The sequence below is a fragment of the Chrysoperla carnea genome, chromosome 2 (assembly GCF_905475395.1).
Source record: "Chrysoperla carnea chromosome 2, inChrCarn1.1, whole genome shotgun sequence".
NCBI lineage: Eukaryota > Metazoa > Arthropoda > Insecta > Neuroptera > Chrysopidae > Chrysoperla > Chrysoperla carnea.
In genome coordinates, this window is record NC_058338.1 from 4,850,935 (window position 1) to 4,876,908 (window position 25,974).

Here is a 25,974-nt window from a genome sequence, read left to right on the forward strand (position 1 = left end):
AATATTTTAGCCTGCCTATTTCAGTAGATTATCATTTCATTACCGCTTTCGATATTGATGATTTAGAGAATTTATACGGGTACAGGGACCATTTACGCATGCATACTACCTATCTTCCTGTTGGGTATGATAGTTGAGTGAAAATATCGTATAACCTATATATTATATTATTTATGTTTATGAATTTTACATAAATAATAACATAATTAATAATTAATAACATTTAGGTTTGAATGAATAATAATAATAATAATAATATGTTTTAACTAACTCTAAAAACCACCAGATTAAAAATGATTAGAGGTTTATATGAACCGATTAATATTCTAATAAATAATTCATATATAAATTTAATATTTTATTATTATTAAACAATTACATACAATTGTAATTTAAACTGCAGTGTATCCCGATATTTTTTTGATCCATGTCTGCCAACTAGTGATGATCGGAATCGTTCTTGGTTTTGACCGATTCAAACAGGTAAAGATTTATCCTACACACAAAAATTTGCTGGATTGCGCAAAGTACAAAATTTTGAATTTTTTTTTTTTTTATTTTGTCAGTTTTAAACAAAAAAAAGAACTCTTGTGATTTTTTCTCAAGACGCTTAGTTTTGGAAATAAAAATTCTTGAAAAATTAAAAATGCAATTTTCGATTTTAAGAAAAATGTGTTATTTTTTCAATCTCAGGGGTAATTCGCTTAGCTAATGCAGCTACGAATTTTTTCTTTATTTAGGTGAGCAATCAAAAGCAGATTATATGTTTAATACAGATTTAGAAAGTAAGTTAATAAAATTGTATACAAGTACATTCTTCGTAAAGAACTTCATTTCTAGCTGGAGTCCCACGACGTTATTTTAACAAACCCTATACTTTCTCAATAATTTTAAACTCGGTCGAGGTTCGATGCCTTTCTCAACAACTTGACGACACTTAAAGAGATTTGAAGAAAAAAAAAGACGCACACTAGAGTTCAAACCCAAATATCTTGGTATACCGTATACTGGTGCTATCAAAAACGAAAATCGAAAGAGAACCATACAATAGGGAAAATGTAAGAATAGACTTGATACCATGACAAAATTTAAAAGTAAAATTAAAATTGATTAAAAAAACGAAGAAGTTATAAGCAATCACAGATTGCATTCAAAGGTTGTCCATCTCTTTTTAGCAAGACAAAGTTTTACATGTAATTTCTATGTTGATACCCACGTGTGACGTCACTAGTGGGTATCTTCCTCTTTGTTTAGTTAGGAATTTTTAATGTTCATACCTTGCATACGATTTTTAAAAACCAACTTCACTTTTCTATTCGTAAAGTGAGAATTCTTCATCAAAAGTGATAAAAAAAAATTTAGATCGGATCCCCTATTGTAAAATATGATTCTAGTTACCACACTCTCCTCTACTATTGAATTATTTATATACATATTTTTGTGTATGTATAGCAAATAAATTACGTATAGAAATATTGACGGTACGTGATTATGCTTACGTAAACTGGATTGACAAAAAAAAAAAATAAAAAATGCGTGAATGTTGAGGACAATATTGAGCAATTGTTGATATTATTATTAGTATTACACAATATCATAAACTTTCATGAATTTTATTTACATTTACTTGAATTCTAAATCGATCGATTTACAGACTTGTTCAATAAGAAGTTACCACATGAATAGCAGACAATTTTTACCTCAAAAAGATGTTACCGCTAAAATGGGAGACATACAATGTCCAAAAATGGGAGAGACCTGCAGTATTTTAAAAAAGTTTTTGGTTTAGTGCACGATACATACATCTAAACCAAATACATGCTTTGCAGTCAAGTAATGTGTTATTTTGAGCTTTACAATACCACACAACTACAAAAATATATAATATATTGTGTGCAAGTGAAGCTTATAAATTGATAATATAGATATCTCTCTTCAATCATCAATACTCTAACTATAGTCGTCGCTGTTCATCAAATGATGGATCTTCGATTAACTCATAATTAAATTTGGTTTTTATATCATTGACAACCTTATATTTTTATGGTATTTATTATAAACTACAAGATTGTCTAAATATTTTAGATATATTGAATTTTTTACTGTATTTTGGCTATCACAAATCAAATTTTAATCAAAAAATAAAATGATATTTTGTTCCCCTATTAAAATTAATTTTATAAAAATATCATGTCAATCAATTTGAAACCTAAACACGAATTAACTGTATGCAGCACGGCACATATGTTACACATTCATGAAACGTATGTATAAATTTATTTGATGTATAGAACTGTAGGTAATAGAAACATTCTATTGTATCATTCTAGCCTAGAATCATTCATTATATCGAAGGATTAAAATTATTATTGTTGAATTTTGGCTATAGAAATCAATGTTTGTATAAGCGTCCTGTTTACAGAATGTCCTAGATAACTACAGAGATCTGAACACCATCTTATTTTTCGAAAAATTAAAAACTCGATTAATTTAATTACCTGTAATTATCGATAATTATCTCCATTATTATCAGAAATAGAAGAACTTAATAAGATTTTTTATGGAAATTTTAATTCTGTAAAAGTTTTGTTACCAACTTTTATCGCTTTTGATGGTTTCCGAGTTACAGTCATTTAAACAACTAAGGAGATATGCAAGGATTGAATAATACAAGGGATTTCAATAAAACTTTTTAAATACACTTTTGAATAACAAAGTTTTCAAAATTTACAAAAAATTCTTAGGTCATCGGGCTTTTTATTATTATTTTATCGTTCAAAGTTGCCTGAAAAAATGATGAATCATTTAGGTTGTACTTTTCAATTGGATATTTCTATATCAAAAAATCTATTGCTTTATAAGTTTCACTTCATTTTTTTAATTCTGTTAAAGAATGTTTCTGCAAAATTTGAATTAGGTTGGATCAAGGAATCACGTTGTCCCATTCAAACTTGGATCCCGTAATTTCGACAAATTCTTTCTTATCGAATGCCTACGTCATACAAAGAACACAACCTTTAAGTTGCAGGTCTCTACCAGTTATTTTATTCTATGCGTTGATTCATCAGTCAGTCATTCAAGACAAAGCATTTTATATGTATAGATTTAGAGTATATGCAGTTTTTATAAAATAAAGCCTGCAACCTTTTCTCATTTGAAAGGTTTTGTAAAAAATATTTATAAACATTTTAAGCTTTTAATAAAATACTGACATTTCTTTATTTTTTGATACCAGATTTCTGTTTTTTTGTCTTTTTTTAGTCTTATTAAACAAATATTTAGAAAAAACTAAATACAATGGCAATTGTGGGAGTTTTTGTAATTTTTTTTAAACAGTGTTTCAGGCTATATAATTTATTTACTGAAATACTAAATAAACAAGAGTTTTAGAGACGAATATGAATGTTAGTGGCTACATTGCTAGATTCAAGATAAACAAAATAATTGTAGAGACTATTATACACACCAAATTATTATGTTTTAGAGTCATAACAATAAATCATATAAAATGTATATACAAACAAACAATAGCAATATGAAGTGATTGGTATAGAGCCGTATGGAAGTGATAGCGGACGAAAAATTTTCCGATTACTAGGAAAAATTAAAATTCTCACCGCTTCCACATTTTTAAAATTGGAATCCTTCATGTAATTCAGTATACATTTTGAATTACAATATAAAATCAAAAATTATCAACAATTTCAAATAAATTATACAAGATTGAAGGGGAGTGGTCGTGTTTTTTGGGTTGTTGCAAAAACATAAATATACATAGTAGCATATAATAGAGAATATTTTATTTATGAAATTCCTGTTACATTTTGATAATACAATTCCTGATAATAATAATCGAGGGTTGTTCGACGTCTGTATGTATATATAAGGCCCATATACATACAGACGTATTATAACGTCCCCTCACTTCAACCCCCTTGTTGTTCATACTTGCCCTTTCATTGATTCCTTTACACAATATAATAAATATATCCGTATTATTATTATATTATCACATATGTAATAAGTACACTCGAGTGTAGAAAAGCTTGAATCAATTTAAAAATAATATGAAATTAATGAACTAACAATTTTAGGCGATTGTTTCCCTACAGTATTGTAAAAAAACCAAATACATTCTTTGTAGTCAAATAATGAGTTATTTTTAGCTTTACAATACCACACAATTACAAAAATATATAATATGTTGTGTGCAAGTGGTGCTTATAGATTTGACAATATAGATACCTCTCTTCAATCATCAATACTCTAACTATAATCATCTCTGTCCATTAATTCATAATTAAATTAAAATCCTTGAATATTTTCTTAACCCCAACAAATTTTAATTAAATTAATTTCAAATACCTGTTCAAATGATATGAGCAGATTTACACCGATCTGTTAACCAATAGAAATTGGTATCAGAAGAAAAATAATTATGAAAATAATGGTATAGGCTTGCCTGAAAAAAATCGCTCATGGGACAAAATTGATTAAAATCAATTTAATTAAAAATAGCCATGAACACTTTTCGATAAAAAAAAAACTATGATAAGACTGATTAAAAATCAATAAAATTTCTATTTTTCTTTTCTATTCAACGAGACCAACGACGCTAATGTCAAGTTCTACGTTCTACGTTCTTTGAAACAAACAATTTTCGAAAGCTAAGCCAGGTTAGGTTAGAGTGACTATCCTGGAGTGGGACACACTGAGAACATAGGGTCCGTTGTGATACCGCAAAAAGGTTGGCTCATCTCCGGCCACTACTCCATAAACCATTTGGAACTGTTTAAAAACAGCAGGAGAGCTTTGACGTCGACGGACTTTAGTTCGAAAGTAAGGGGGTGTTAAAAGTTTTGATTGAAACATTGCTTTAATTTTTATTAAAAATATTAAAGTATTTGGGACTATATTTGTTCTAAACTCACACTGGTTCAATTTTTTTTGATTTGATGTGTAAAATCGTTGTATGATTATAAGTATAATGAATTTGATATATTATAAAGCATTATATTTTTGATATACATAATAAATATATACAAAAATTTGATATGGGGTGTGTTAGTTTTTATTGGCTTAAATCTTTTTTTTTCTAAACATTCCGTATACATAATATCTAATAATCATAATTTATTTTATATTATAAATAATATATTATTTACTTGTCAACACCTTTTTGTGTACATTTTTGATTTAATAAATCAGTAGATAATAAAAAATCATATTGAAAGTAATTAATATTTTATTGGATGGGGTTGTAACAAATTATATTAATTTCTTTATTATTTATTTTTTAAGTTGCTCTTTTTCATTTGGAAAATATGTTACGTAGTAAATAAAAATTGATGGATTGTAGTAAATGCGTTTTTTTGGCTGTTAATGGTCTTATAATTTGAAGTAAATATTATTACGATCTCAATACTTAATTTAAGATACCAAATATTGGATTTTCTAAGAAAACAGGTATTATTAAGAAAAATTAGTTACTTACTTGTACGCGTGATTCTGGTAAATTAATTTTTAATGCAACTTCTTCTCGCATAAATATATCTGGATACCGGGTTTTCGTAAATAATGATTCCAATACATCTAGTTGTGCTCGTGTGAATGTTGTACGTTCCCTTCGTTGTTTTCGTGGATTTACACCTAGAAAAAAATATGAATATTCTTAAGATTAAATTTTTAATGATGTATAAGTATGACAAAAATGTTTGTTGTTTAAAATTTCAACTTAAGAAGCCATGGAAAATATTAAAAAATAAATCAATGGCTCTTAAGGATGTATGAGCATGACAACAATGTTTGATTTAAAGGCTCAAAATTTGTTTGTAGGTAGTCTTTTACTCAAAGAATATGTGGTTAAAATTTCAGCTTAGGTAACCGTGCAAATTTTTAAGAAAAAAGTCATTAAAAATCGATATAAAATACATTGGCTCTTATGGAGGAATCTCAAAAAACGACATATTTTGGAAGTTTTTGATAATTTTCATTTGGAATGAATGAAAACAAATTTAAAAAAAACTTTTTAATAGAAAGTAAACATATTAGCAATGAATTAGAAAAGAAAAAAACTAAGTGTCACCGTCCATATAAGGGATGTAAGAGCAGGGTAGATTAAGGGTTGAAATTATTTTTATCTTATTTTCAACTTTGATGATGAATTTTGTTATAACTTCATGAATGTAGACGAAAAATAAGAATAAAATTTTTCGATATGTGTCTTGGTTTTCGAAATATCGAAAGCTAAATAATTAAACAAAATTTTCATTTTTCGATATTTTGAAAATTAAGCTAGATATCGCAAAATTTTATTCTTACTTTTCGTCTTATATCGTCAAGTAATAATATAAATTTATCATCAAAATTGAAAATATCTATTTTTAAATTTGTGCCCCACTACCATGCTCATACATCCTTAAAAAGAATTCTTAAAAAACGACAAATTTTGAAAGTTTTTGATAATTTTCACTCGCAACGAATTTGCTTTTCATGAAATTCAATTATTATTCCTAATCTCAATTGATTTATAATAAAATTACAAAAATGTTATATATTAAGGAATATACACGGTGTTCTGTTATTGATTGCAGATCGTGGGCCTACAGAATAAGCTCATAAAGACGATGGAAAAAGTTATTTACCAATTTTGGATCTGAGCCCTAATTTGGGCGCTACAGGTATGACAAAATGTATACAAAAATGTTATTTGTTCTTACAATATGTAAAAAATATATCAAAAACAAGATTTTCGTTCAAGAAAAACTCAAATAAAATTGAGAAAAGAAAACCAATAAAGAAAATCTATTATTATTGAATATGCAAATATAACTTTAAATATTTTAGAGTTAAAAAAACGAATACATTTTTAGAATATATTTTAAAAAGTCTTTTTACTAATAGATGAATTTTTAAATTCATTTATGAGTGAACGATTCAGATATACCATTCAAAATACAACGTGTTTCAACATTATTGAATCCCACATGAGATACATAATTTTCGCGTATTTCATCAGATAAAAAATTCAAAAGCTATATACTTCAAAATAGAGATAATTTTTTATTTAAATAGATTCAGTATCACGTACTGAATGTAAATACACAAAATCCTTACAAAAATAGGCGGGGGAACTGCCTCCATTTTAAGAAAAACCGTTTTAGACTATATTTTCACAACCGTGGACTTTAGATCAAAAACAGTAATAACTTTTATTGTAGATAATTAAATTTTCTATCTTTTTGTAAACTTTTTTTTTTGTATCACTAACCGTTTATGACTTATTCGCACCGTGCATGAGTTTTATTGGAAGCGTTTCCATGGTATCGATACACTACTTTAATTATAGAATTGTATGGATGCATATATAATTGTATAGATTGCATTTATGACTTACATTGAAAATTTAATATTATTGTCTCACAAATTTAAATAAATAATTATGATGATTTATATTTGAAAAATAATATTTGTGTAATTTGATTTCTTATTTTCACAATTTTTAGTGCATTCAGTTTAATTAATTAGTGTTTTTCAATAATTTTAATTTGACATTTTCTATAATATTTACATGTGAAGAATTGCAAATTAGTCATAACAGCCTCCTTTATCGCCAAAATTTTTCACTGGAAGCGCTGGCATCGTTTTTATTGTCCCTACCATGACTACACACACAACGAATACGACTATAACGATTTACTTATTGACTATTTGACCGATATCTCTTCTAATATTTGTTTAAACAAGAAAATGATAATAACTTAACTTTTAAATCTACAAATTTTCTAAAACATTTACTTTAAACTTGTTTTTCCAAGAGTAATATGTACTTAGGACGTTATAACGCGTTTTCTAGGCGTTTAAAATATTAGATTGAATCATTCTGTACATTTATATGAATGATAGAATGAGACAGATGTTTTTTTATTATTTTTTTCTTCTATATATAATGTAATGTCGCTTTAATCCGGATTTATAAATATATGGCAGATAACGACATGTACACAACAATAATACACATAGACATAACAGCAACCAAACCGTAGCAACTTTACCTATACCATATATATATATATATATATATATATTATTGTCATTACGAAATAATATCACAGAGAGTCGAATAAAAACTGTACTTAACATTTTATATGTACAAAATAATATAATAGAAAAGAACCCTGCAACTAATCTTATGGAAATTGAATCTCGGTCAAATTTACTCATATTTGAACATATTGTAAATTTTAGCAAATCTCAATTTGCATCACGATCCAAAAAGCAAACGTTTTTGAGTTATGGGGGTTGATTCTAATTTGTTAGCGAATTGGGAGATAAAACGAAAAAAATTGTATCAAAAAACGACTCCAAATGAATATATTCTTTTATTTTGTACAATTAAATGCGTATAGTTATATTGAATATCCTTTGTTCTCTGTCCGGCAACTTGCCAAAATATATCTCAAAAACTATAGGAGACAAGCATTTAGTTACAATCATTTAGTTATTAAGAGTAAGTAATAGACCAATCCATATCCCTCTTAATGGGATCTAAACACTACGCATATCAATATTTATAGACTACTTCGATAATTCTAAATCTTACTTCGAAAAATAACGATTTAACGATTTAAGTGGGGAATTCGTTGATTTTTCAATAGGTATTACGTTGCCTCATTTCAAATTTTTCGAATACTATAATACCAAGTATATAATTCTGATTATTATTTTTATTCGAGATTATATTTTATTCTATCATTCGTATATATATATTCGAAGTAGGTATTCGAATATAATAATATATTAATGTAAGTGCGAGTATAACTTTGAAGTGCCTATACACTTGAATTGAAATACACTGATATAATCATTTAGAAACTAGGTTTTATATCATTATTTGTGTACTCGTGGATGGATGTGTATTAAGGGTTGAATTAAATGTTCTTGAAACCAAATTTTAAATAAAAATACTTTTTTAAACGGAAAGCTTTTATTGTACTAAAAAGTAGAAAATAATTATTTATATGCGTTACTCATACATGTCTATGTTATAACCGTGAAAATGATATAACCGCTGTCGATGAGGTTCACCTGTGCATCATTGATATACAAACTAAAGAAACCAACTAAACTTCATTAAAAGGTATAATTATTACGAAATAAAAATTTCAAACAATACATATGAATTGAAATAAATTGAGAGACCGTGAGCTAATAATGAAGCCATTCTACTCATTTTCTAACGAAATTCGTTGCCACTAACTTTTTCTTGAAACGAACAAAAAAAAATTTCAAATCATCAAGACCGTATTTTTCTTTTTTACCAAACTTATCTTTATCAATCCAAATTAGTCGCAATAGAAGCATTCAGGAGGAACCTGGCGTATCCGAACATAGCAGAAATACTAAACAGCGCCAAAATATCCAAGAAGCGATGGATGGATCAGTTACTGGATGATGTGAGGACAAAACGTGAGTGGCCGACTGGTGAACCGAGGTTCTAGACTGTATGCCCGGAAGGCGAATGGTGGACAGGTCAAGGGTCAGCCTGGATGTAGTGCTTCTTGGTAAAAGAAAAAGTATTCTTATGAAGCTTTCAAATTTGACAACCTGTAATTCGGTAATCTTCTGTCCGAATTGCAAGCACTCTTGGTGGAGGCAATTTTAAATAAGTCAATCTTAAATTTAGAAATGAACGCCCTTGTGATACTGTAAGACAGATATAGTCGGAGTACAATTTTAGGCGTTCCAAAGATCTTATCTCACTTCAAAGACACTCGGCACTACCAAGGTGGCAAGCATGCTGAACGATTGGGCCTATTAGTACATCAGAACTATTACGGAAGCTGCCACAGTGAGAAAGGAGAAATGGGAACGATGTCTCATCATTTTTGTCAATGTTCAGCTTTTGTCATGACTACAAAGACTCGCTTAAGTCAGTCTTATATTGACGACCTGTTCGATTTGAAGTCCGTTGCTGTCAAAGCACATCAAAGCACATTTGCTGCTCTCAAACGGTCCCAAATGGTTCATGGAGTAGTGGCTGTAGATGACTCAACCCACGAACCCAATGGTCTAAGTATGTCTTACCTCAAGGCAGTAAGATTAGAGGGTCTGCCTTGGGGCAACCTGACTAAGCTTCCAAAATGAAAAAAACAAGAATCATAAAAGTTTCCATTTGATTATGAGCTCATGGTTTTTTTACATTATCATTAGAATGTCCTCTGCAGACAGCAAGTCTATCTAGCTATTGATATATTTACAATGCATGATATATTTCTAAAAGAAAAAAAAATTATACTGAAACCATAAAATTACATGGTAGGTATTTTCATTGTATCTAACACGTGTGCAGTATTTAATACTCTTGTTTAAAGGCTAACATGATGAGGCTTCTATTTGTAGTTATAAAATTACAACACTCATTTAGTTTAGAATAGAATTTTCTTTTTTTTTTTTTCTATTCTATGTATATACTATATGTATAATGGATATAAGTTTCTATTCTAATTTCGATTAAAAACTCATCTATTTGTAACTATTGTTCCAGTCGACACGCCACAATATGCAGTAGTCTTTTTTTAACATTTATCTAACACGTATTTGAAACTTTGTACCTGAATGGCTTCATTATGATGAAACAATTATTTAAGAACATTTTCAAAAATATCACGCTAATTTTTATTTTTTAACCGACTTCAAACAAAAACGGGGGAAGTTATCAATTCGACTGTATTTTTTTTTTTTATGTTTGTTACCTCAGAACTTTTGATTGGGTGAACCGATTTCGATGATTCTTTATCTGTTTGAAAGCTGGTGCTTCCCGTTTGGTTTCATTTCATTTTGGACCTGTTCTGACAACGGCATCCATGAGAAAATCATTAAAGTCTTAAATTTGCATTAAGTATGCACGACAAGAGGACGAATAACTCAATATCACTTCGATGATTCTTTTTTTAGTGACAAATTAGTTTGTGTAGTGTACAAATTAGTTCAGATTCACTAAAAATCACAAAATAAAAATAAACTTTTAACGAAAAGAAAACCGACTTCAAAAGAAAACCTTTTCCAAAATAAATTAAAATGCACCAAAAATGCATTAAAATGCTTTTCATTGAGCCTGAAAGTTTATCAGAATAGTTTTTCCAAACAACTGCACACCTCTATTATTTATATATTTTCCTTGCATACATATGATAAAGTATTTATAAATGCCACATATTGACTGACATACTCTTATAAATAAATGATATATCTATATTTATCTCTTTAGAACATTAGGAACCATTTGATAAATAATATTAAATGACGACAATCCAATTTGTCTTTAATGAAATCTATATTATCAAGTTAAAAGACCCCCGATCAAGTTACAACGGCACACACAGAGAGTAGGTGAAGTAGCTGCTTCATTCAAATAATAATTGAATAGATATCTATACTTAAATTTATTTAATATAGCGTAGAAGTACCCTAAATAGTTTTATAATCGAGATTGTTGAATTTTATTCTATGAAAATCAGTAACGAAAAAAGTTGTTTAAACATTCTTTAAATGACTAATTAAGGAGATATGCAAGGATTGAATAATACTCGGGATTTCAATACAACTTTATAAATACATCTTTTTATTAACAAAGTTTTTAAAAATCATAAAAAAATTCCTAGATCATCGGGCTTTTTATTATTATTTTATCGTTCAAAGTTGACTGAAAAAATGATGAATCATTTAGGTTATCCTTTTCAATTGGATATTTCTATATCAAAAAATCTAGAGGGTGTGGTAAAAAACTATATCTAAAATATATAGACAATCTTGTAGTTTATAACCATAGTTAATACCATAAAAATATAAGGTTGTCGATGATATCAAAACAAAATTTTAACTATGAGTTCATCGAAATTCCATCATTTCAACAGAAACGATTATAGTTAGAGTATTGATGATTGAAGAGCGATATCTATATTATCAAATTTATAAGCATCACTTGCACACAATATATTATATATTTTTATAGTTGCGTGGTATTGTAAAGCTAAAAATAACACATTATTTGACTACAAAACATGTATTTGGTTTATAAGATTTGCTTAAATATTTTTCAAGATTTCTCTGACGTTAGTGAGAAGGAAAAAAAAAAAACTTCTACCAATTCAAAGTTGGACTCGAATGCTTACATAATTTAAAAGATTCTAACTCGATCTTTTTTCTATTATGTTTTTCATTAGCGTTTCCGAATTTGTGTAAAAAATGCACCTTTTTTATAAACGCAAAAGTTTATATGAATATCAAAAAAACTAGTTTTTCAACAAAATAAAATAAGTTTATTGAAACATAATTATTTTTAAGCATACAATGTAAAAGTTTATCGACGTTTCTACATATAATGATACCAAATAAATGTTATTTTACGAATAAAATTTTATATCTTTTTAATCGAATACAAGGTTTTGCAAAAGTAGGTAACCATTAAAAACTTTTGTACTGCAACAGATATTTATGATAAACACCAAAAATAAAAGTACTAATGGCAAATATGTTACTTATTCTTTAATTTTTAGGCAATCAAATACTTTCTTTCTTGAATTAAGTATTTAGATCGTTGACTCAAGATAAATATACTTGTCATAAGAACATTATAGCACTTATTCCAATCCAGATGGTCATAAGATTCACATTTTAAATTTCGCGGTAAAACAATGTTATCGCACTTCACTACTTGCATGCGCATGCGCTTAGTAGTTGTAACCGCTACGGTATTAGTCCGCAGTCGCTCTTGCCAACATCTTCTCCGTGACAGACAAAGACGTAAAGAATAGACCGAGTGTTCCCTATTCAGCGCGCTGCAGCAGTATAAATAAATAATAATAATAAATAATGGGGTTTAACCTCCGTTTCTCTGACATATACGCCTATAACAGAGGCCTCCCACATCATTATTTGTTAATCTTTATTTATTGAATTACAAACATTTTTACAATTACATTTTGATGTGGGTCGAGTCGGTTACTTCGTTCTTTTCAAAGCGACGACGATGTGATCAATTCTACCGCCCTCATTAATCATCATTGTTCACACTGCCACTGCCTGGATTCGAACCCGCAACATAAGTCTACATAGACAAACAGTCAAAGACACACGCCTTAGACCGCTCGACCATTTAGGCACTCTGCAGCGGTATAGTAAATACGGACTATGAGAAATGTAAAGCGAATGTACGCCTAGTGATTGTCTCTTTCTAGAATTTCTACAAACCTATAGAAAAGAGAAAGGTCTTGGTCACACAGTTACTTTGTCTTTTTCTACATAGCTGTCAATTTTATGCGAGTATGCTCAGTCCATTCTCGATGTCTTTGGTGACAAACACCGCTTTGTAGAAGCAACAGACTACTGTGTAGTTTTATAACTTTTCGTCCTAAGAAAAGATAAGTTATTTTGTTTTATTCATACAATACCTAACCAACCGCTAAACTCCGTTATTGGGCGGGAATAATTTTCGCATTTAAGATTTTTGCAGGATTCCGTTTAAAAAAAGCTAGGTATACCTTATTTTCATACACAGCTTAAAATATAGAGGTTTCTTTTGCATTACCTTGTACCAGTTTCATGCGTATAAGCGTGACTGTTCATGAAACGATTATTAACAAAAGCGAAGAGTAGAAACAAAAATAGAAAATGTAGGAAAATCGACTCTCTACCCTAACTAAACTTTGTGATGGTATAGTAACATCAATGTTTACACGTCTATTAGGCATTTCAATGAAATTCAGTCTATTGGGAATATTTTTGTGTTATTTGGCTTAAAAGATTTTCATTTTGTTTTATCTTTTCCGCCAACTAGTTTCCATTTAATATAACAAATTTTTCCCCTTATGTATAATGAAAATGTAATGTTTTTATTTTTCTATTATGATTTACGAAAAAAAAAGTAGCTACACTAATAAGTTCTTGAGTAGACATTTTTTTTTTCATCAACTGTCAGATTAATTTTAATTCAATTAATTTTTTTAAATTACTGTTTCGCTGTACAAATATACCATTTTTGGAATAATAAGAGCACACTTTTAATGTACGAGGTCGAGTGAACTTCTACTAACATTCAATTGCTCCGAAATAAAAGCTATTCGTATTCGTTTAATTTTTTCTACGAAAAGAACAATGCAAAAAATCGGGAAACAATTTTTTGTTTCTGCTTTAGATAAAAATCTTTTTCTGGAGTAAATTTGATCTATAAATTGCGAAAATCTGATTCCTCTTGCGATTGGACGACTAGTTTCAAATATATCAACTAAAAACGTATATATAGGGCTGTAATCCTGGAGCAATTTTTCAGTGAATATCTCTGAAACTTCTCGTTCGATAGTAAAATCAAAAAAATTTCATGTAATTGCAGTTTTTAAGGTAGATTCTTGAAATCCAAAATGAGAATATACCTCTTTTGCGATTAGAAGAGCATCTTTCAAAATATCTCCATAATCGAAAAAAAAAAAAATTAATTTTGTTGCGACGGCGGGAATCGAACCAGCTACCCTAAGCATACCGCGGATGAAATTGGTTATGCCTTAACCAACTGAGCTAATAGGACGACTAAACCTGTGATAAATTTAACCCAAATTCAAAGAAACACAAATACATTATTCTAGAATTATATTTCTATTAAATAAAATAATAACCATTTTTAATTAAATTTTCAATGTGATTTAACAATAATAATAATCATAATACCAAATAGGTAGGAGTGATAAAAGTATGAGGTTATGTGTACATAACAAAGTCAGGCTACTGTATAAACAATACTTTAGGGCATTGAAAAACAAACAAACATTGACACCCCTTGTCATTTATCTATAATATGTCAGACTAATAGATATACAACACATATAGTAAAGTTCTAACAAATATTTATGTTTAATTTGTAACCTAGGCTTCATTCTCAAAGAAACATGTTGAAAAATTAATAAGACAATATAAAATTTGGGATTACCCCATCTATGAGTTGATCGATAGTCTCCAGAAACCGTTTGGTTCCTCTCGACTCGCGATATGAACATAAATCTTCCAGGGTCCAGTAAATAAAAAGATTTTTGGTAAATTCAGGTAAATTCAGAACAGCTCGCAGGAAGTTTTAGAAAAAATAAAAATGTGACTTTTTGTTCTATCTCCCGGCATTCCGAAAATTTGAGATGGCAATCCCTAATAGAATTGTAGCTTGTAATAAATTTCGATTTTTGCCCCAATTTCCTGGATTCAGGCCTATCCAGCCGGATTCTCAGCCCCTCGAAATAATTGAAGAGCTGGTAAATGTAATTATCAGCGGAAAGGTGGTAAAACACATATGGTATGACAATAGGCCCTATGGTTTAAGTGTATCTCTCGTGGGCAGCCAATATAACCTAACCTTACGTTCTGTGAGCTTAGGCCATAAGACAAAATCCACTGGACATACACGATAAACATAATATATACTAGAATGAGATAGACATAATACATTTATAATATGTTATATAAATTGTATCTCTTTCTATTGTAAATGTGTAGGCTGTTTTGATATGTGTGACTATAGAGAATGTAACACAGTAGTAACAACAACAACATCATAGAGATGGTATGGGGATATTGGGAGTGTGACGACATATTCTAGTATGTTTATATTGGTTATGTATTTGTATTAGTTAGATAAACAAAATGTAACATCAGCCACGTTGAGTGTGAAATTATGTCCGTTTATAATTGCACACACGACACACAAGTGTAACGAAAACTAAATAAAGACAATAGTAATTCACATTTCGTGTTTTAGGGACCGGAAGATGGTGACCCATATAGTATAATAGCTGGAAACGAACGAGAAAGCTGATTTTAAGACGACTGGCCTTTTTTGGATAAAACTTTTCTATTTGAAATAACGCAGGGGTCAGTGTTAAAAAGGTTTGCTAAACTCGACGTGGTTTATAATATTTACAAGAGAATTCTAATTATTTTTCTCAGTAGCAGTATTAATGAATGGGAGTTGCAGTTTCATTAAGATTTATAATCGCTGATCAAACTTTATATTCAATAAAATTTAAGGACAAACGAAGTTCACGGGATCATCTTGTAATGAAATAAATATCCGGAATACAACCGTCTTAAAATAAACTCTCCAAATCGATGCCAAGCCTCGCACCATTTTCAATTGATTGCTGGTGCGAAAAATTGAAATTTCGAAATAATTTTCGCCGAGACTTTCGAGGCAGAAGTGAGAAAAAAGAGAGCTCTGATCTGTGCCTCATCTTACGGTCTAATACTATCATAATATGTGTTATTTGATATTGTCTATTTGTTTTTTTTTTTTTTCATTGAAATTGGGGCTTTTTATAAGATAAACATTAACAAGTGGCCATTAGAGATAACACAGTCACAAAGAAGTTTCACGATTTCTGAGAAAAAATGAATAATTTTTAGAATTATTTTCAATTATGAACCACATATAAAGCCCATAACATTTACAAACAAAAGGAAATTTCTGGTGTCAAGAAATTTTTCTTGTTACAAGTAAATTCCTTCTCACTCGAAGAATGTTTTATTCTTCTTTTTAAAATCGTATTTCAAGAAAAAATATTCAAGAAATCCTTTTCTTCTTTTTCAATCTTCATAATATTGTTCGGATAAGAAAATTTGAGTTTTAACTAATTCTAAATAATTCACGCGCTGTGTAATTTTTTCTACTCCGATTCAGCGTGTAACTTTTAACAAACAAAAATATAATCATTTCCGCTATGTAAACTTAAATATCCCTAAAAAAAAAATCAACGCTACTATACACATTTATTATTTTGTCATGTGATATAACTCTCACACGTAGTTTTGTAAGTATGTACGTTCTCGTAAATGTTTTTATAAATTTATATCTATCTATATCCAAGCACGCACCCTCCCTCTTGCACATTCACACTCACTCTGTGTGGTGTTTGTTTGCTACGCTAATATAAATAATATGAATTTAAAGAACCAAAATGATATTTTAACAAGATTGATGTAACAAAATAATAACAAATAACAGTATTTGACACTTGAATAGTAGAGAACATCATTCAAACAACCATAGATACTGTTATGTATGTACGTACGCCTACTCTATAACCCATCCGTACGTATATTGTGTTATTCATTGCGAATATATTATTTATTACTTTTGATGCGTTTGTCGTTCGTTCGTTTCTTGTTGTTGTTTTGTATAATGTGTGTGGTGCGAATAAAAAGAAGGGGTGCATATTCTTATTATCGAAATGAAATAATGTAAAATAAACACAATGTAAAATAGTGTGGTTTATATTTTTGACAATGTATTGTTTGTTGTTACGTGTCTCACACCTTTATCGTTAATAAAGATCCGTTATGTAGAGAACATTTTTATTTATTTGTTTTATAACTTCTTTGACTAAAATTTGTATAATCAAAACCTAATACAGGTAATACAGAAGCTCGTTACTCTTCACTATCACTAAATAGTATAAAACAAAGTTGCTTCCCGGTGTCTGCCTTTATATATGCTTACATCTTTAAAACTACGCAACGGATTTTGATGTGGTTTTTCTAATAGATAAAGTGATTCTAGTGGAAGGTAGGGAAACACTGATAATTTTAGAGGTTTCAAATAAACACATTTTCGTATATACAGACATTTTGTAGTATATTTAGTATCAGCATTACATTCGTGCGAAGCCAAGCAAATTTCAACAGTCTGTGGCTAACGACATCAACATAATTTTGAAAATTGTTGAGAAATATCATTCTAAATGAATTAATTCAATTATTACTTAACGGATACGTGACGTCACGTAATTTTTTCTATGTGTTTACGTGATGTCACGTAAACCTATACAAAATTTAAAAAGGAAAATAACTAATTAAATTTTATGAATATAACAAATCAAAATTATTATTTCATCATTTTTTTAAATAAAAACAAATTAAAATTTATGCAAAAATATAATATTCGTTAGAATTTTATATATAAATTAAACTCCCAACTTCTTACAAATATAGCTTACAATAAAACCAATCCTAGATATACCTATGTTTATTATTTTCACGAGTTCTACGTATATAACAACTCGTTGTAGCTCTGCCTGCTAGCAACCGGCTAACCAATGAAGATACAATTCTAAATCTTGTGCTTCGTTTTAGTTAGATCGTAGACTTTTTTTGTATGTATATTTATTTACAAAAATAGTAAATAATATCAGAGTCAAGATTTTTATAATATATGAAAGTAGTATACATATCTCTGATAAGTATTACCCTGAAGGTAAGAATACAAAAGCACTCGAATCATTATAGATGATGATACAGAAATATATATATGTATCTAAATACTGGGTGATTTATCTTGTTCAATACTTTCTACATTTAACATTTCTAAGAAGAATTGTGCTTAATAGTCTATAGTGCTTTTTTAACTTAACATATACTCGAAACTCGAAATATAACTTTTAACGATAAAAATGCTTCAAACGAAAAATATTGGGTATATAGACACAACTTTTTTGCAGTCATTAAACTTGACCTAAGTTATCAAACTCAATGAAATTGATTTTCTTGCGAAATTTGTTAAAAAAATTAAAACATTATTTGTTTTTAATTTCAATGAAAATCATTTAGTAAAGTACTTTTGCGGTATCTCCGCCAGGAATAAAGTTCGCTTTTTCTTCAATTCAAATTAACGAACTTATGTTTACTACGATAGTAAATTAGAAATACTATTTAATCTACAGGTGTTTTCTTCATGGTACTTTGACTAATATAAGAATTTATATGACTCTTCAATTTGATTGGTCTACAATTTTATGGCCATCCAATTGAATTTTCTTGCACACACAAAAAATACATCACATTCTTACCTAACGTTTTCTACAAGTTCGATAATCTACGGAAGCCGAGTTAAAGAATTTCGTACCAAAAAATAAAAAATCAGATTTATTTTTATACGTAAATATTATTGTCAGTTTGTTTCGAGACATGTCAGTTCAAGATATTTTATTTTCAAAACTTCTTAAGTTGACTTCTCGAATTAACTCAAAACGAACATTTCGAAAGTATAATTTCGATTGACTTGGCAAATTTTGTCTGATGATGCCATGTAATTATCCAATGAAAATAGTACATCTTTTACAGTCGTTCTTCTGGTATTACCCTTAAGGTAACAACACAAAGGTACTCGAATCATATAGAAATATTACGTATGTATAAAAGTACATATATATTTCACATCTTTATCTAACATATGTGTAATATATATGTTAAATAAAGACATTATATATGTTATATAAGCACATACAATTATTATTTTATGACTAAAAAGGATATATAGGAAAATATTGCATAAACCAGCAAAGGTAAGCAAGGAAAATGATGCTACACGGGATGAATATACAGGGATATAGTCTTGGTGCCAGTCCTCATATATTAATTTGATTTCAAAGCGCCTGAGGCGCTACACAGTGAATTATTTATATCAAATTTGTCTCGACAAAAGAAAGAAAATTCAATTATTTTGTTTTGTATTGAAAGTTCTTTTCTGGTGTAGTTAGAAAACCACTCCGTCACAAACAGGTCACTTGAATTACACCAACCTTAGCCACCTGTTTTGTAAGCCGCAATCTACCTGATCCTACGGACGCATGATATTATTGTCGTCCCTCTTGATTTACCATGTCATTCAATTTACATTTACTGTCTTTGTTAATGCTACGAAGTAATGTTTTTTTTTTTTTTTTTTTATTGAAGGTTTTCAATTTTAATGTTTCTATTAATATAAGTTTCATTTTTTAAGATTAAGATAAGAATAGATTAAGATAGCTTAAGACAAAAAAAAGGAAAACCGTAAAAACGAGCAGGCATTTTCCCAGTGCAACTTTGCAACCTATAATTAAAAACTCACGTTACGTGGAAACAAAAGCAAGCATAGATAAAACAAAAAATGGCTCAGAAGCAGAATAAAAGGTTTATAGAGTAGGCATAATTAAACTACACAGAAATTGCTAGAGATATATTTATCAATGATAATAGTCTAGTTTGACGGGCTCCCGGACTAATATGGAAGAGAAAATACGTTCGTTGTATGTGAGGAAGTTGGTAAATGAATACGAGCATCCTCATCGTTATAAATACGTGCGCTAGCAGTAGTGTATGGGATGATTTAGAACTAGATATGATATTAAAATCAATGTCTTCAAGGAATTGAGAAATTTTAATTAATTTCTAAAAGAAAATAGTTTCGTTCTAAAGAAAAATAATATTAATTTTAATATATCCATTTATGTTAACTTTTTCGTAGAAAGGCATAATTTTCACCAACCTCCCCTCCCTCTCCAAAATCAAAATCAAAGTTATTTACAAGCTTTTATTTAACTTCACATATGTACCAAGAAATATGATATGAAAATGATCAATATGTTTATTTCAAGCTCTCTGTTAACTGGTAACAACATTCTCCGTGAAGTTACCTCAATCACATATGGATTAGACACGATAGAAATGCGATCATAATAAAAAAATACTATATTTAAGGCAAACGCAAAGAAGTTTTCTTTTACATCATCTATTCGCTTTATTTACACGATTATATATTTCAACTAAGTACAATTTTATTTTCCATTAATAAAATGCATGTCTTTAAACTAAAATCAATCTCTTTCATTGAAGTAATGATTTTGTTTATTTAAATTCAGTGATTTTGTATCAATGAATTCATATTATAATTTCAATTCCATTCTATTGTAAATACAAATATTTAGCTGTACTTGTTCCAATCGTTAGACAATTGTTTGAAAGTATTTTTACTTTATTTCAATATGAAACGGCCAACTTCGGAATGAGTTTGTCATTATTTTATTTTTTTTCAGTGTAACAATACTCTTATAATCAAATCATTTAAATCATCTTGTACATCGAAAACATGGTACATATATCGTTTCGATGTTGTATATCTACGGCAGAAATATATAACTGTAATGGTTGATGCATGAGGGTAACAGTTGAGCCGATTACCAGGGTGGTAAAATGGGTGATCAAAATGATGTGTATGCCTCAAAAAGATGGTATGAATGTTGTCGGTTGTGTTGGGAAAAAAAAACCTTACTCACTCGACGATTCAACATTCTATGTGTGTGTGTGTGTGTGTGTGTGTGTGTGTGTGTGTGTGTGTGTGTGTGTGTGTGTAACTATGTTTGTTTGTTCGTTTGCGTTATATAACGTCAACCAACGAATCCACCACTACCGCTTTTATGACAATAAGAACATAGAGAGTTTATACTGAACTAGATTGCTACTATAGTCTTGGTGCTAATCATGCTCAAGTGTAACAGTCAAAATATTTTAAACATTTATAGCAACACGAAGTATTTGTTTCCCAACAGAATTATAAAAAAGTTTTGATTTATTGCACGGTACATACATATAAACCAAAAACATGCTTTTTAATCAAATAATGTGTTATTTTTAACTTTAAAATACCACACAACCACAAAAATATATAATATATTGTATGCAAGTACTGCTTATAAATTTGATAATATCGATATCTCTCTTCAATCATCAATACTCTAATTACAGTCGTCTCGGTTCATAAAATGATTGATCTTCGATGAACTCATAATTAAATTAAAATTTTGTTGTTATTTCATCGACAACCTTATATTTTTATGGTATTATTATAAACTACAAGATTGTCGAAATACTTTAGATAGTTTTTTATCACACTCTCTAGATTTTTTCTTAGTATTCTCAAATAAAAAAAGGTCTCAATTTGATAGAAATTTTCATGATATTTTATCTGAGAAAAGAAAGATATTTTAGCGCCGAAAATTCTTTAGTTATAATTAACACTACCCATAAAAGACGACGCCCCACTTTAATTTAAACAGAAAAAAGCTATGGAAGTAGGAAAAAAATTGCCGCGAAGTGTGCAATCATCAGTAACACCCATATGCTGACAGGCTCCGTGACTATAAAAATTTGTTCGAATGCTAACAACGTTAGTTTTGTACCCAAACCATATTTTCTAGAATGGTGGTGGTTTTTTCTACTTTCTAACTCCCCCAAGCAATTTTTATATATCTTTTTCATACAATGCATACATATATTTCATTATTATTTTTATTTTTTGCCTTCCAAATATTCTCTACAGTCCAAAAAAAATGTGGGTTTTGTTATAGAATTTTTCATATATACATATATGAAGATAGTATATCTAGACGGTTTTCTAAGAAATATAGCTACTTAGAAAATTGTTACAGTTTGACAATTGCTTAATATTAGTTTCTTTTTTTTGTTGTTGTTGTTGAAAACCAATTTAAATTATATATTTTTCGTTTAACCTTTTTTAGTTCAATAAAATCTAAATATAATTCGGATCGATTTATGAAAATTTAGCGAATATGGAGTCTTTTTCTGTCTGACGAGAATAAAACGAGAAAAAAGGATAGGAAATTTGAAACTGTCGAATGAGTTCCAAAATTTAGTCGAGTAATGTCTTGTCAATTGCAGACCAAAAAGCTTGATGAAAATTTTACTTGTTTATATGTAGATAAACTTGTCTTTACTATCAAAGTTATCTTCATTAAATTAAGAAAATGTGACATAAAAATAATTCTACTTTTTATTTTTCTACAAAAAATATTTTTTCTGCATAATTTTCATACTTTCTACGTTTAAATACTTAAATTTCAATATATTTCTACTTTTTAAGAGCTAAATTTCTATTTCTACATTTAAATAATGCTACTTTTAAAGAACTTTACTCCTGTCAAATTCAATTCTATAATGTGCCACAAATATTTTGTTCAAATATTTTAGATAGGGCTTTATAATCTTCATCTAAACTTTCCAGCTAAATTCAGCCTAAAAAATTGAAATTTTGAGGTAATTAAGCATAGTTTTCTAAACCAATAGAAATACTTTAACGAAAAAAAAAAAAAAAAATTGGCAGTACATAGTTGGTGTGGTACTGAAGTCGTGTGAGTGCGACCCCTGTAGTCCACACGACTAACTTCCCAGAGGGGGAAAAACATTTACAAAAATGGTCTTGTTAGCCTTCATAGATTATTCTTCGAACATGTACTGCAGCTTATGCTGGAACGATCATTATCTCCATAGATAAATCTGTTTATTCAGTTTTTTGCCAGTTTTTTTATTACCATTAAAAAACGGCTCAACTGATTCTGCTGAAAACTCTTTCAGTTCTTAAATACGCGATTACGCGTCGAATAAGCCCAGTCACGTGTTAATGACATAACTGGTTCGTGAGATAGTCGAGGCGAAAGAATTCGAAAAGCTGTTTTATTTGAGAAAGAAAGTTGTGCAGTAATAAAGTAGAATTAATTTTATGCCAAAAAAATGATCAAAAAACAAATATTTTCTAAATACTACGAATTATAATTATACAAAACTTATAAAGAAGAGAAACATACATTGGTCAAACATACCTGGCCCAAAACCAACTTGATCTAATGGATGGGGATGTGGCAAACCGAATGGACCAGCCGCTGCTAATGATGCCATACCGGCTGTTACATGATGGTGCCCAGGGAAGCCGTGATGTGCAGCGACTCCCGGTGGCGCCTTCAAGTAACCAGCCATATTCACGTACCCCGCCAGTACAACGACTTTTAATTAACACACACGTAATTATACAAAAACACTTATAAACACGCACTAGACGTGTCTTTTATACAACTTTTTTTAACCCGATCTCGTTAAATTGTACTTTTACGATTATATTATAAAATTTAATTATTTCGTTTTTGTTCCGATCACAACGTAAATTTATTATTATTTTTTCTTCGTTTAAATCCCAAGTGAATCTGAAACAAAACAAAAAACGGAATATTAATCAAAATTTATTCGAAAAAATAAGAAAATTCTAGCCTTAAACATGGCAGGTGATAGAGAAAAAAAGCTTTTGAAATTATGATATATAAAAAAGCATATTTTTAGTCAAGTAATATGTTATTTTTAGCTTTACAATATCACGCAACTACAAAAATATAAAATATATTGTGTGCAAGTGCTGCTTATAAATTTGATAATATATATATCGCTCTTTAATCATCAATACTCTAACTCTAGTCGTATCTGTTCGAATCTTCGATGAACTCATAATTAAATTAAAATTTTATTTTTATATAATCGACAACCTTATATTTTTATGGTTTTATTATAAACTACAAGATTGTCTAAATATTTTAGATAGTTTTTTTTATCACACTCTCTAGATTTTTTGATATATGTAGAAATATCTAATTGCAAAGGATAACCAATATGATTCATCATTTTTTCAGCCAACTTTGAACGATAAAATAATAATAAAAAGCCCGATGATCTAGGAATTTTTTGTGATTTTTGGAAACTTTGTTAATCAAAAAATTTAGTCATAGAGTTTTATTGAAATCCCTAGTAGGTATTATTCAATCCTTGCATACCTCCTTATAGATAATTATTTTCTTGAACTTAATCTATAATTTTCAATATCATAAAAAAACCAAGAACATGTAAAGCTTTGTTATTTGAATTCCGTAGATACAACGTTCTACTTACAAGATATGAAAATATTTGGGATTCAAAATGGTGGATCAGAATACCTATCTATATAATATAGTAATACAAAGGTATAAATTCTGAAGAGAACCATAAAATATCACAGGTAAATAAAATCTTTGTTTCTTTTAATATCAAAATAAATATTCTATTAACTCTTTTTACGATTATATCGATATTAAAAAATATTTATTTTTAATAACTGATCTACACCAATCTATTAAATACTTTAATGCATTCAAATAGATAAAGATGAGATGATTTATTCAGATGAAAGGCACAAATACATATATACAGAATGTAACAGAGAAGTTCGTGGGCACTAGGTTAGGTTAGGTTAGGTTATATTGGCTGTCCACGAAGAAGACACTTAGGCTATGTAGCCCATTTCGTTGGCACTAACGTGCTAATACATCCTTAATTAGTCGGGCACAACAGGTTTTTTTTTTCAATAATTTAATAATTTATCTTTAATTTAAATAGTTTTTTTATTTTTTAATTTTCACCGACTAGTTTTGGAGAAATCTATGAAAACACGTCCATCTACCGTTTCACCATAAAACCAATGTTAAATATGCCCACTTTACGAAAAGATTTTCTAATTCTAGAGATTTCAATAAAATTTTATAAATACATTTTTTGATTAACAAGGTTTCCAAAAATTACAAAAAATTCCTAGATCATCGGGCTTTTTATTATTATTTTATCGTTCAAAGTTGGCTGTAAAAATGATGAATCATATTGGATATTTCTATATCAAAAAATCTAGAGAGTGTGATAAAAAACTATAAAAAATATTTAGACAATCTTGTAGTTTAAAATAATACCATACAAATATATGGTTGTCGATGATATAACAACAAAATTTTAATTTAATTATGAGTTCATCGAAGATCCATCATTTGCTGAACAGATACGACTATATTTAGAGTATTGATGATTGAAGAGCGATATCTATATTATCAAATTTATAAGCAGCACTTGCACACAATATATTATACATTTTTGTAGTTGCGTGGTATTGTAAAGCTAAAAATAACACATGTATTTTATTTATATTTTTGTACCGTGCAATAAACTAAATCTTTTTTACAATACTGTAGATTTACAATCAACTTTCGTTGATAAAACAATTACTATGATTTTCAAAATTGTCCACTTCTCTGATTGACCCTGTACATAAATATATTTTGATGATGGTGTAGTTAGTATATACAAGTATAAGTAAAGTATATTCTATGTATATACTATATAGGTATATTATATTTCTGGGTAAACTGTTTAAACACCTTTGTGTTATTTAAGTCGTAGAGACGATTAGCGGATAATCCGTATTTGACTGTTCTTAAGCTTATGTATATAAGGTAGGTAAGGTATATGATGATGGTAGATGTGTTAGAA

At 28.8% G+C, this 25,974-nt stretch overlaps 1 protein-coding gene across 2 annotated transcripts in view; it reads right to left on the bottom strand.

Moving 5' to 3' along the window:
* The window catches only part of LOC123293891 (homeobox protein OTX2-like), a 60,076-nt gene extending 36,239 nt beyond the window's left edge, over positions 1-23,837 (bottom strand). The window contains exons 1-2 of one of the 2 annotated variants that reach the window (XM_044874878.1): positions 23,463-23,837; positions 5,495-5,649 (exon numbers count right to left, since the gene is read on the bottom strand). In XM_044874878.1, coding sequence (XP_044730813.1) covers positions 5,495-5,649; positions 23,463-23,616 — 309 coding nt within the window. In that variant the 5' untranslated portion in view covers positions 23,617-23,837. Of the gene's footprint in view, positions 1-5,494; positions 5,650-23,447 lie in introns of both variants that reach the window. The other variant, XM_044874877.1, reaches the window with a different exon arrangement.
* Between the last annotated feature and the right edge of the window lie 2,137 nt (positions 23,838-25,974).